This window comes from Molothrus ater, chromosome 3 (genome assembly GCF_012460135.2).
Source record: "Molothrus ater isolate BHLD 08-10-18 breed brown headed cowbird chromosome 3, BPBGC_Mater_1.1, whole genome shotgun sequence".
In the NCBI taxonomy this organism is placed as follows: domain Eukaryota; kingdom Metazoa; phylum Chordata; class Aves; order Passeriformes; family Icteridae; genus Molothrus; species Molothrus ater.
This window is the reverse complement of record NC_050480.2, coordinates 47,647,426-47,660,995: the sequence shown is the minus strand read 5'-3', so window position 1 is coordinate 47,660,995 and position 13,570 is coordinate 47,647,426. Positions and strand designations below refer to the sequence as shown.

Below are 13,570 nucleotides of genomic sequence, written 5' to 3'. Positions count from 1 at the left end.
GTGTATAATTTTCTTGAAATTTCTTCAAGGACCCGACAACAAGAGATTGTGTGAAGTTTCAATATGAAAAACTGAGATTAAATAAATACTCAGAGAAAACTTAATCCTCCTCTTCTAGAGATACACTCTGGGCTGCTGTTGGAGGCAGGATATTGAACTTGATGGACCCATGGTCTGATTTATGGGCATTTCTTTGAGGTCTCTTCCTCAGCCAGCAGTGCTCCTTGATCCTATCAAATCTTGGGTCATAGGTCTTTCTGGAAGATCAAGCAGATTGTGAAATACTTGTAGAAGCTGGAGGCTTATCTCAGTCTACTTTGCCTTCAGTGCTACAAACACAAAGTAGATCTCAGCCAAGTCTTAAACTCACGAACTGCAGCATAAACCAAACCTTAATATACAGCTTTCAAGAATTCTGACATATCTATTCTCACTTTGTGTTTCAAATGCCAGCTGTGGAAAGCCATTTAGGCAGTATGAAAAAGATAGTATTATAGGAAAGGATTAAAAAAAAAAAAAAGGTTTCCTCTCTTTCTCTCTTTTTACAATATATCAGGGTGGGGTTTTTTTTTTCTGTATAAATTTCTCCAGATACTGGTATACTAGCTATTTCCAAGGAAGATGCAAATGAAGGGTAGAACTTCTACTGAAAGTGAGCATAAAAGTAGATCAGAGGCAACTGATAGATATGCAAAGTGCCTATTTTTCCTTCAGAAATATAATGTGAAATTTCAGGCAATAGTCAGTAATGAGTAACATTTATGTAAGCTGCATACTTACAGTCAGTCTACTATCTCAAAAGGATTATGTCCTATTTCAAACATAAGTAGTATTAAAATGAGTGATTCTTGACAATCAGGAAATAAGAAAATACCTGGTAAAATGAACATATTTACTTCATCTTGTTTTTCAATAAATGAAATAGTAAACTGTAAATTATGTGCATATTGGAAATATTTGGATGTATTTAAACATATGTTCCAGCAAAGGCTTTTCAAAAAAGTTTCAAGGGAAGCTTCTAAACTCTTCTCAAGACTAGAAGAAATACCTCTGCTTTGCTCTACTTGGCTATTTGATTTTGCAGTAAGAATAAAGAATGACAAAGTAGTTTCTTCAATTTTGTGCATGGTGGTTGGGGGAAAACAGATAAAACATCTAGAGTAAATGTGTGAAGTTACTTAACAGATGTTATGTCTTTAAAGCTTACCCAGCAGTTGGTTGCATCTCCAAGACAGTCATATTACTGTACAGCAAGTAAATGGGACTGTTTCTTCCTGATTTTGCTGGGGTGTTTTATGTTATGGAAAAATGGGATTGTTGGCAAATCTGAATCTTCAGCTCAGTAGAAAGGAAACAACTTTAAATTAGCACAATTTAAAAAATCTCATCTTGCCAAGGAGTTATAAAGATTGGTTAAGTCAACAAAATGTTTGGAGGAGATGTCTGACTTAAACAAGAGTTAGAGTAAGATTTGAAATACATACCCAAGCTGTATATTTCATGAGAGCTGGTTTGCATTATTTTTACTCCATCTCTGCTTAATGATATTTCATTGAATTTTATCATAAAGTTGCAAAACCTGCCCAGTCTCTTTTAGTGTGTTATCCTGACTTGATCCTCAATGCTTCTGCTTTATTCCAGGGAGCCTTTTATCATTCTCTCAGGAGGCTTGTCATATGACACTGTAGGAAGAAGACCCTGTTTAACAGTCATGCATGGGAAAAGTACTGCTGTGCTAGAAATGGATTATTCTATTGTTGATTTTCTAACCCTGTGTGAAACTCCATATCCTAATGGTAGGTTCTGTAAAGATTTTTCTCTGTACCTTGACTTCTTATCGTTGGAGTTTTATCCCATCAGAATATTCTTTACTATTCTCTTTCTGTTTTATCTCTGCGGATCAGACTGCAGCAGCAACATCTGTTATTCCTATTGTCTGAAACTGAAATGTGTTTTACTTGCCAAAACATGAATAGAATAGTTCATTATAAAGCCAATTTTGTGTCTAGAAAAAAGCCAATTACTCATAGCATGTTTTTTTTTCTTTTTAATCCCAAAAGCATGTGCAGACCAAAAGCATTACAACTTTAAGCTGTAGTTAGTGGAGCATATGTGTGCATCTCTGGATATTTGGGCACATAAGGCCTTTCCAGTCAGTGCTAAACCATGAGGAGCATTTTTGTATTATTTTAAACTTTTAGTGGCTTTATTATTCCCATATTTAGATGGATTTCAAACTAACCTGTAATCTCTCTTTTACAGCAGGGGATTTCTTATCATAGTTTAGGTAGTTATTTCAGATTAATAGTATTATATTGCTGATGATTCCAATGGTTTTAGCTGTCAGCTTCCATCAGAGTATATTAAACTGCTTAGCTTGGAATTTGAGATCTGGCTGAAAGAGGGCAATTTAAACTTTGAAAACTTTTTCAGGTTTCTTATTTTACTGTCAAGTCAGCTGTCTTTTGAGCCATTTTGTAAGCAAGTAAAACTTAAACTCCATTGAATATGAGGAAAAGCAGTTCAGGGGTGGGAAGATGTTACTCAGAAATTGGCTCTTTCACTCATATAACCTGGTTATAGAATTTACTTTGCATGCTCCTTTTTCTGTTATTTGAGCTGTTGAGAATATTGAATAAAAGAACATGAGTTTTCCAAACTTAACTTGGATGATTGAAGAGTCTGCATGTATAAAATATCTTCAAAAACTATATTAATCTAAGTGACTTTGTAATCTCAGCTGCCAGAGTGGAAGCACTGATTCCATTCTTGAGGCTGGACTTGCATGGTCTCCATTTACCAATAGGTAACCTTTTGTTGTTGTTTTCAGACTTTCAGGAACCATATGCTGTAGTTGTTCTCCTAGAAAAAGACTTAGTACTGATTGACCTTGCACAAAATGGGTAAGAATCTTCTTAATCTTTTAAGTATTTTTAATCATTGGCTCCAGTGATCAGCCTACTGTTCTACTTTGTAGCTTTTTAGTCTAACCTAATACCTCAGAAGATTGAAGAAGTTTGAAGTTTTGGGGATCTTGCAGTTTTGAGGAAGGCAGCAGGGAGAACTGATCAGATAACCCAAGTAATTTTGGCTGTTGTCACCACTTAAACTGATCTTGTTGCCAAATAAATTGCTACCTGTATTGCTTAAAGTAACTCCATACTGATGCAATAATATCATATATATAAAATTTGAATGATAACATCTACTCTCTGGTTTACATCTGTGGTAAGAAATTGCTTAAAAGGAATATTCTGTTGCAGTATTCACTAATAATACCTGCCTAAAACATTATGAGTCTCTTGTTGCTTTGTCCATGGAGTAGTCCATATGCTGTTATTAGTGGTGATTAAAAATTCTAAACACTACAAAATTTTTTTATGAAGGGTATTGAAATTTGTGTAGACAATAACAACTAACTGTTAAGGGATCAGGAGCAGAGGAGCTAGGTAAGACCTTGGTACTGTTCCTGATTAAAAATCTCCGATGGTCAATGGAGAAAAATTCTTGTGAAGAACATCCTTCTAAGGCAAAACAAAAACCTGTAAATATTTGTCCTCAAAGTCAACGGTGACACCTCAGATAATGAAGACTATGGAATTTGTAAGATCAAGTTTTGTCCTGATATCTCTGCAGCTATTTAGCAATTTCATTTAGGTTTTCCAAATGTTACGTGGCCATATGCTGTATCCAAATCTTGATTCTGATTTACCAATAGCGTGAAGTGTCAACATTCATATTTAGTTTGAAGTGCCTAAAATTTGAAGTTATGTTAAAGCTTATTCTATTTCATACTAAAAGATCTTCAGCAGTTTATGTTTTTACAATGGTCTTTGTTATGATTGACTTGAAAACTATTAGGTTTTTGACACCTGAAAAAGAAATAAAATTAGTACCAAAAAAATCTAGAGGCTTCCTTTTACCTTGTGTTCTCTCAGGGATTTGTCATATTTTGTTAAAGTTAAGCCTCTTCTGCATGAAATTTTTAAAATATATTTGTAGCTTTCCATATAGCCCTGCATAAAGTTCCTGATGCAGAGAATGTTTTCATCTGTTGTTGTTAATTTTTCCTTTAGATGGGTAGAGAAGCTGTGTCTTTTCACCTCCACCAAAAAAGGGGAGATAAAAAAGGGAAAACAACATATAGCATGCATTTCTCTGGAGATAAATGTTCTTTGAACACAGATACATTTACCTCTGTTAGTATGATTGACCTTTTTCCTCATTAAGCCTCTGTCACTTTTCAGATGGAGGTAGTGGTGTGTATGTTCTTCTAATTGGTAATTGAGTGTTCCTATTTGTAATTTTCAGAAAGTGATCTTGGATTTGCAAGTGGATTAAACAAAATTTGTCCATGCAAAATGCTGGACAACTTTCTGTATTAGTACAGTGTGCTAATACCAAGTGAGATGGGAGTCTTCCTTCTTCTATGCTAAAAGAATAGACTGAAGAGTCAGAAATAAATTCATAGCTCCATGTTACTACAACTGAGACTTAGCAGCTTAATTTTTTCCACAGGCCACTAAATTAGTAAGCTTTTGAAAATATAAAATGACAGGGAATAGTAATGTTCTAGAAAAACTCTAAAAACTGTACAAACTTTAGATTCCATCTGGAGAACTACACTATCTTTATAGTGTACTAGGTGAGCAGTAAAGCTGTCTAGTGTATTTGTTCATGATCTAATTTGATATGCATTTACTTTTCTCTGTACTAAAAGAATGCCAGCTTAATCCTTAATATTTCACTTGTGTTCTGTGCTTAAAAAAAGTTTTCCCTAGATTAACAGTTAGCCTCTTTCTTCTTTTAAAGGTATCCTATATTTGAGAATCCCTATCCTTTGACTATACATGAGTCTCCGGTTACCTGTTGTGAATATTTTGCTGATTGTCCTGTGGATCTCATACCTGCACTCTATTCAGTTGGTGCTCGACAGAAACGTCAAGGTTACAGTAAGAAGGTACAACATCTACTACACATGTTTCTATTTTAAAATACTGACAACCAGAAGCTCTGAATAACAGGAGTGGCCATACTAAGACCAAAGCTACACCTGACTCAGCCTGCCTTTGACAGTGACTAATAGCAGGGGAGGATATGTGTGGCTAATTTCTGGGGAGGATCTGCAGTAATTTGCCTTAACTTTGCACTGTATGATATTTTCTTCCTCAGTGTATTTGTTAATCTTCCAGGAATGGCCTATCAGTGGAGGCAACTGGGGTGTGATCACTCAGAGCTATTCAGAGATCATTATTACAGGGTAAGTGATACCGTAGTCTACTAATAACTTTCTTAGCTCATTAAGTAGAAGTGGGAATGTTTTGTTTCTCTTGTAAAATATTGTTTCGTATGAGTGGTTTGAGTGATTCATGAAACTATGATCACCAGACATGTCCTTGGCATAATCTCCTTGATGTGTTACGGAGAAAGTAAAGCAGAATGTAAGGGAAGGTAATAACAGAATGATAGCAAGTGTTTCACAGGCAGCACTATTATTATTATTATTATTATTATTATTATTATTATTATTATTATTATTATTGTTGTTGTTGTTGTTATTATTATTATTTCATTTATTTATTTATTTATTGTGATGACAGGGCTTACTATCAAAGTAACTTGGATCAAAATTACCTTTTAGTTTTTGATTTTTGGAAAATAGCTGAGTACTGTTTTAAAGCATGGTAGGTCCATTAAGCAGTTATTGAGCTCAGTTCTCAAAGAGAAGCCAATTTTTTATCTCAAAAAGGACAAGCAAATACTTAAATCTGATCATTTTGAGACTGATCTTTCTGTAGTTCCTTACTACTGTAAGGACAGTTCCTTACTAGAACTAGACAGTTCCTTACTGTAAGGAACATAAGTGAAAGTTAATTTATAACTGTGCAGTGTATCACTGAAAGTGAGAGAACTACTAAAGTGGTTTTAGAACAGCTCATTAGCCCTAATCAGGATTACTGTCACCTACTGATCACTGTACTACACATTGCAGAGACTTTGAGACAGTCATGAAAAAATATAGTCATCTGATTCTCAAACTCAAGGCTAAATAAGCAAGTTAGGTGACTCATTAACAGTGGGATACTGTATATTTAGGCATCTTCTTTACAAGTGTTGCAACTAATATAGGACATCTTTCAAAAAACAGTGCATGGTAAGGTATGCCTCAGTATTTAAGATGTAAATGAATAAGTTACAGTGGGATCATCAGGAAATTTCCTTTCAAATGTTTTTCTAGTCTCTTCTGTCGAAAGTAATTGGAGCACATGTTGGTAAAATATCAGCTTTTAATAAATTGTGTAAATAAAGTGTCACTAAACAGACTAATAACAATAGAATGTTAATGGTGTACTTTCCCATAGATGTCGAGCTCTCCAACTAATCATTTCATCATCTCATTTTTTTTTATATTTCATAGGCATGCTGATGGATCAATTAAATTTTGGGATGCATCAGCAAGTAAGTGTTTTCAGTAGAGATTTTTCCTGTGCAGTTTGAGATTTTTCCTCTTCAGTTAAAGGGTCAATTACTTCTGATATTCTACACAGCTCACAGTGAAAAATGCAGCAAGAATTCAAAGTAGAAATGGCACAAAGTTTGATGTTTGAATTGCTCTAGTTGGATCTAAGCTTACTCTTGGTAGATAAAGGCTGTTTAAAGCAATCTTGGAATCGTCATCAGTTGTCTTTAAAAACGTGTGGAAAACTGGTGAGCTTCCAAAAGGCATGTGTGGTTGTGGGAGGGAGCAGATGCAATGTATATGTTTAAAAGCTGGGAGGAGGACTGTTTGAGTGTTATAGATCTTTAATTTCGGTTTGGAGTGGGAGTGGAACCTGGGAGAGAGGAGGGGGTAAGCCAAACCTGCTTGATTGTGTACTTAAAAATTCTATTCAGCATAGATCTGTCAAAAGGAGATTCTGTTAAAGATAATAGTTTCTTTCTGAAACAGATAAATAAACATATTAAGGGAGAAATTGCAAGTATCCTCTTTACTGATTCCACAACTTTAGAGTCTTTCTAATAGGACAGTCTTACAGATGAACTAGGGAAATGTGATTCAGGTAAAACCAGTGAAATACGGAAGAGGAGAAAGGATGCTATAATTTAGGTTTTCCTAATGTTGTGATTAGTATTTATAGCAGTAATTTGGGCCATTAATTAGACAATGTGCTGGTGAAGTTTGGAATCAGCATGTAGACAGTTGCCAAAAAATCTAACACAGAATTAAAATTCCAGTTGAGAAGGATACAATTCAAGAATTAGCTGTATCAGTATACTAGCTATATATTTAGGTCAAAACTGATTTTTCTCTTTTGCTTTGTTCTAGTAACGCTGCAAGTACTCTATAAGCTAAAAACAGCCAAAGTATTTGAAAAATCACGGAATAAAGATGAGAGGCCAAACACAGATATAGTAGATGAAGATCCATACGCTATTCAGATCATCTCATGGTGTCCAGAAAGTAGAATGCTGTGCATAGCTGGAGTTTCTGCACACGTCATTATTTACAGGTTCAGCAAGCAGGAAGTGACGACAGAAGTCATTCCGGTAAAGAGTTATGACCATTTTTTAACTTGGTAGGATTTAGCTATAATAAGACTGTTCTAGCAATTTCTTTTTTTTTTTTTTTTAATATTAGTGAAATGGACAAAAGTAATTGACTCAGAACAGAGATGTGGGTTTTTGGAGAGAATGTAATTAATTATGAAATTCAACAAAAGTAAATATTGCACACAAAGATGGTTTTCAGTGACATTTTGAGGCTTTGCAGCCAATATTCATTCTTTGGTCTGTCTATGAAAACAAATAGTGGATCAAAACTTGTCTGTATCAAAGGTGTAATGATAACAGAAGTGAATGAGCTATGGAGTTGAAGAATTTAGAAGATTTTAGGGAGTTGATCCCTTGAGTCTTCATAATTACCCTCTGTCCTGTTAAAACTTCTGCAGTATGCAGAGCTAGAAGAATAAAAATGTGTCAAACACGCCCTGAAATCTGTTAAGAACTTTGCTGAGTCACTGTTTTATTCTGTATAAGATACAATGATCCTATTACAAGAGTTAAGAAGTTTCTTGTTAAATCAGAAACACACACATGCAAATTTATGTATTTGAATGTATGAACAAAAACTTAACATTTAATTATAAAGTGTTGTCTGTTCTAAGTGTTAATTACAATGTAGTTGGTTTTTTTTCTCTCACCTCCTTCCTCTAACACACACATCCTCCCCTCGCTATTCTGCTCGCTTGTAAGTTGTAGTTTAAGGACCTGAGGTGTGGGGCTTTTTTTTGTGTGTTTTTATATACAAATACATTCCCTTCTTAGGGAATAGTTTTTTTTCTGAGTTTTTATCAATCAGCCCAAATCGAGTTAATCTAGAGTACTCTTCGACATTTTAAAAAATACTATATAGTTCTACAGTTTATGAGTTGAGTTCTATTTTGCAGATGATAAAACAGTTGAAAACTTCCTTTACACTGCACTGCAGTTAATTCTGATGTTGTTACAGATGCTGGAGAAGGAAATCTAAAGTCATGATGAATTTACAGTTCTTTAAAATGTATGATCCAGTTCAACACATCAAACACTGAACTAAGTCACTATGTGTACAGTATTACATCAGTAAAAATTTAGCGGTCTGTGTGGCTTTAGCTCTGTTTTACCATTCCTGAAGTACATAAACCAAGTCATCTTCATAACTAAATATGTAGTCAGCAGAATGATAATTAAATGGGTCCAGTATTTAATTTCTTTTGCTATTAAGAAGCAAACTTTTAAAAACTGGGAAATACATCAGACATTCAAGTTCTAGCAATCTTCAGATATTCAGTCTGTAATAGTATGACTCTGTATTTCTGAATACTACATGTGTCTTTGTTACACTGTCTATTAGATGGTTATCTTTCAAATGATGGAAAAGTTCTGGATGTCACTTTTATCACTACTACCTTCAGTTGCACTTCATTTATTTCATATTCAGTGTTTTGAAAGGCAGTACTTTACAGATATTTTTCTTTCCTTTAATTAACAGATGCTGGAAGTACGTCTCCTATATGAAATAAATGATGTTGAAACTCCAGACGGTGACCAGGTGCCACCTGTACCAACTCCAGGCACAGGTTCCAATCCCCAATCCATTGTTCCCCAGTCTCATCCATCTACTAGTAGCAGTTCATCTGATGGACTTCGTGATAATGTCCCATGTTTAAAGTAAGTTTATTCTGTTACACTTTCAAGTGAGTCTGAAACATTGCAAGAATATGTCAGAGTATGTGTACTGTGATATCTTTATAGATATGTCATTGCTGGTGAAAATATTTTATTTTGTAAAGCAGAGTTTTCCAAGTATCTATAATTTGAGCTCTGCTTTAAGAAATAAATATTGCAATCTCAATTTTTTTTTTTACTTTTTAGGCTGACTTAAGAAAAAAGTCCATATCTTTTGGTTTACCTGATTTTAGGAAAATTTGGCATAGATGTTAGTATGACTATAGATGATCATGCCTTAGAGCAAACAGTTTTTAATAGCAGCAGTTCAGTCACTTGGATATCTTATTGTCCTTGAAATGAATAGGAAAGCTGATGTTTTGTGACTCTCCTTAATTTTAGACCGAGTATGTCTGAATATGTTTCTTCTGTTAGTTTTGCAGAGCCTTAAGCTTTAGAAGCAAATCAGAAGTGAAAATTCTTACAGATAGCTAGCTAAGTGCTAACTCTTTAGGCTTATAAATATATTTATTTTTTGAAAGTCTTGCAAGGGAACAACTTTGTGTTTTGGAAACAGAATTAATTAAATGTTCCTTTTTCATGGATCTTCACTTTGCATGATGCCTAATAGTGCTCTCACTGTAGGTCTTTGACAAGTTTTTTGATCTTTTTAAATTGTGAGCTTTTTCTGCAAGCTTCTTTGTGTGAGCTTTTACCCATTTAGAGAAAATAGATTTTTTAAAAGTCTTTTTTTACTCTCCTACAAGAGTGCCTTGTGTGACTTATGAGCCATGACTTTTTCTAACAGAATGTAAGAAATATGTAATGTATATCTAGAGATATAAATTAAGTATATACTTTCTTTTCTAAAGTTTAAGATCCCAACTTGGATTTTAATTTTTTTGAGTGTATCCATCCAGAAAACAGTTCTGATAGAGTTGATTTATTTGGGTAAGAGTTTTCAAATTGTATTGATTGTACTGAGTTGGAGAGGTGTATTTCTGAAGGAAACTCACCTAAGCAGAAAAATTGGAAAATTCTAAACTTATGTAAAATATTTTAAAATAATTTTTCAAATACCAATTTCAAATATCCATTAGTGAGAATAAATGAGTAAAATAAGTGGAATTGAGGAGACAAGAGCTTGTTCTACATAATGTTTTTCGTGTAAAAAAATGCAAGATCCAATCTTTTCTGTGTAAATTTGTCAGCATGCAAACAAAATCTTTACAGGAGTTTCAATTCCCCTAGTCCCAGGTTGATTGCATACAATTGGTCTACCATTACAATAATTTTCTTGTTTTCATTTTGGTTTTGCCATATCGTAAGCTTTTTATTTGCATTTATCTCAATGCATTGTGCTTCTGTTTCCCTTTCTTTGTGCTTATTCCACATACACCTCTCACCCCCTTCTGTTCTCTAAATCAGAGTTCTTTTGGAAACTCTGAAAAAATGTGTCACACCTTCTTTTTTAGACACTGACTGAGTACCTTTATCTCTTAAAGGAAATACAGCATAATAGAACTATTATGCCTTGTTCTGAGGTTGGAAAAAATTAAAAATATGTGATCATTGTTCAATTAATTTTCAATTAGGTAGTGAATCAAAAGAAGTGAATTCCTAGTTTCACTGTGGGTTTTTCTTCTGGTTGCTTTTGTTTGCTTTTGATAATAGTTTTTACCATTTTCCAACATTTTAAAGTCCAACATGGTGTAGAATTTAATGAACTCTGATCCCATAAGGAAAAATTTGAGACACTGGGGACGCCATGTTTTGTTTACTTTGCAGAGTCAAAAATTCTCCTCTCAAGCAGTCTCCAGGCTACCAAATCGAGCTCGTTATTCAGCTGGTGTGGGTGAGTGGAGAACCTCCTCAACAGATAACCAGCTTAGCCATCAACTCAGCATATGGCCTGTAAGTATATTCTACACAGTCCTTTCATTATTCCATCACTATTTAATAGATAGTTTGAAACTATCCATTAAAATTGAGTCTCTGTGTGTGTTCACATGAGCTGCACAGCAACATACAGGTAATCAGTTTCTTGTGCTTCTGAGAGAATTCCTTTTGGGTCATGGCACATACTGATGATGCTAACAGCAGAGGCAAATCAGCATCATTCTTCCTCACCTGGCACTGTACAGCCAAGAGTGTGTCACTTAAGGCTCTGTGTCAGAGCCTTAGGTTGGCAAGGACACTGACAGTGATCTGTTCTACTTGGCACCATGTTTTTACAAGAGAACAATTAATAAATACTGCACTTTACAATGAAAATTTATAAATAAGTGCAATCTAGGATAATTCCTAAAAATTAGGAAGTGTTAAATGCTGAACTGCAAAAAATATCTGGGTGAAACATTACCAACATTTAATTAGCATTGTATTTCCTTTGACTTGTCTTTTTCCAGAGTAGTTTTTGGAAACTGTAATGGTATTGCCATGGTTGATTACCTCCAGAAGACAGTGCTCTTGAATCTAGGCACTATTGAACTGTATGGCTCCAATGATCCCTACCGCAGGGAGCCACGATCTCCCCGAAAAACTCGGCAACCATCTGGAGGTGGGTAACCCAAAACATATTGTAAGCTCAGAAGAAAGGCACAGTTGGTCATCTAGTCTTTGTTTGTATTCAAAGAATGCACGCTTTCTTCGCTGTGGTTTTCTTTCTTCTTGATCTGTTGCTAATGTCACTGTTGCAGCTTTGTTATTTCATCTTTCCTTAAAAATTGTTGCTTAGTGAAATCTACTGATGCTTCATACCATTACTTATTTTTCAGGGTAATGGGTATTTTAAGAAAAAATATAAATTTACAATGGATTTATGCAGTTTACAAGAATTTACACAGCATTAGGAAGTCTCCTGATGTTTCTGATAAAGCTAGTACCCATATTACATGTTTGTATAAATCCATTAATGTTTGCAGATAGCCTGAGTGTTTGCTGGGATCTTTTGGCTCCTATTTTAAAATTTGACTACAAATGTCCCTGATGAGCTAAATCATGTTATGTTGTTAATACTGTTATGTTATGCTTGAGAGGAAACCTTTGATTGAAATGACCAAAATAAACTTCTACACACAAACTGATAAAATAAATCTCTTTGAAATAGAAAAAAAGGACTTTGATTTCAAAATATGCTGAAGAATGTTCCTTTTCAGGTAAAATGGAAAGTGACTTTTCAATCAAAATGCAAAGCTTTTTGTAACCAAAAGGAAAATTTAGTATTTTAGAATTTTCTTCTCCCTGACGTGTCATGGATACTCCTAAGTTATTTCAGAAAACACAAGACATAATAATAAGCTGTTCAAAAAAACCCTTCCTCATGATTGACTGTTAATTTCTTTAAGAGATACAGAGTAAAGTCCTTGTAAGTTCTTCAGGTAATTTTTTATTCAAATTGATGTTCTAGGAGGTATTTTAGTAAATGAATGTTTTGAAAAAGATCCAGTTAACACCAGTCAGCTTATTTCAACTGAGCAATTGGATGTAAAAATCATTCATACAGAGCAGAGCATACACAGTCGGTATTCTGTCAGATATTATATTTTCTTGTGTGATATAAACTGTGAGAGAAAGAAATAGCTTTGTCCTGGGAATAAAGGGCTTAAATTCTGCCTCATGCATATAGATTATAAACTGCCTTTTGGAGCTTTAAACTTCACTTGCTTTTGTTTTCCTAACTGTCTAATAAATTGGATTCACATAACTCTGTGTTTCAACTGTGTCTCTAAGATGTTCATGATGAAAGCCCTTTTTGCTCATTAATATAGCTGTTATATGAAGTCATATTTTTTCATCTTAACTTCTGATACTAACAATCTGCATGGCAATGGCATTTTAATAACCTGATTGTACAAGTTACTTAGCTGGCTTTTCTGTCTCAAATGTACTGTTAGTGTCTCCGTCTTTCCTTTTCTCATTGCTTCATGAAGGTATGCTGACTGTGGCTTCTTGCATGTGCGGCCTTTCTAACTTATATTCAGAGTCTGTGAAAAAGCTTCGCACCTCTTATATAAGTAAGTCATCTCATGGCATTCAAATATTTTTTGAACATCTGAACTTGATTTTTTTTGTTTGGTTCACTCACCATAATTATTTTCTTTAGTTCTTTTTAACTTTTACTTATAGAAACTGATTTCAACGCATCCTGCATCCATTGTATTGCTCATTTGTGATATCTTTAAAAGAAATTTAAAGGACTAAAGCAACCATAATAGTCTCTGTATTTTGGGTTTTTAAATAAATAAATCTCAAAATCAAAAGGAGATCCTATCTTAGAGTTTGCTGATGTTTATAGAGCTAAGATCTTACTCAAAAATTTAGTGTTATTTTACTAGAAACTTTCCTTGCATGGTTCCCTTTC

The 13,570-nt window shown here is 34.2% G+C and overlaps 1 protein-coding gene across 6 annotated transcripts in view; it reads left to right on the top strand.

Moving 5' to 3' along the window:
- The window catches only part of STXBP5 (syntaxin binding protein 5), a 105,694-nt gene that overhangs the window by 57,881 nt on the left and 34,243 nt on the right, over positions 1 to 13,570 (top strand). For all 6 annotated transcript variants that reach the window (XM_036379420.2, XM_036379425.2, XM_036379421.2 and 3 more), the window contains exons 10-18: positions 1,642 to 1,796; positions 2,831 to 2,903; positions 4,813 to 4,960; positions 5,193 to 5,260; positions 6,419 to 6,459; positions 7,328 to 7,548; positions 9,032 to 9,210; positions 10,996 to 11,121; positions 11,616 to 11,767. In XM_036379420.2, coding sequence (XP_036235313.1) covers positions 1,642 to 1,796; positions 2,831 to 2,903; positions 4,813 to 4,960; positions 5,193 to 5,260; positions 6,419 to 6,459; positions 7,328 to 7,548; positions 9,032 to 9,210; positions 10,996 to 11,121; positions 11,616 to 11,767 — 1,163 coding nt within the window. The remainder of the gene's footprint in view (positions 1 to 1,641; positions 1,797 to 2,830; positions 2,904 to 4,812; positions 4,961 to 5,192; positions 5,261 to 6,418; positions 6,460 to 7,327; positions 7,549 to 9,031; positions 9,211 to 10,995; positions 11,122 to 11,615; positions 11,768 to 13,570) is intronic.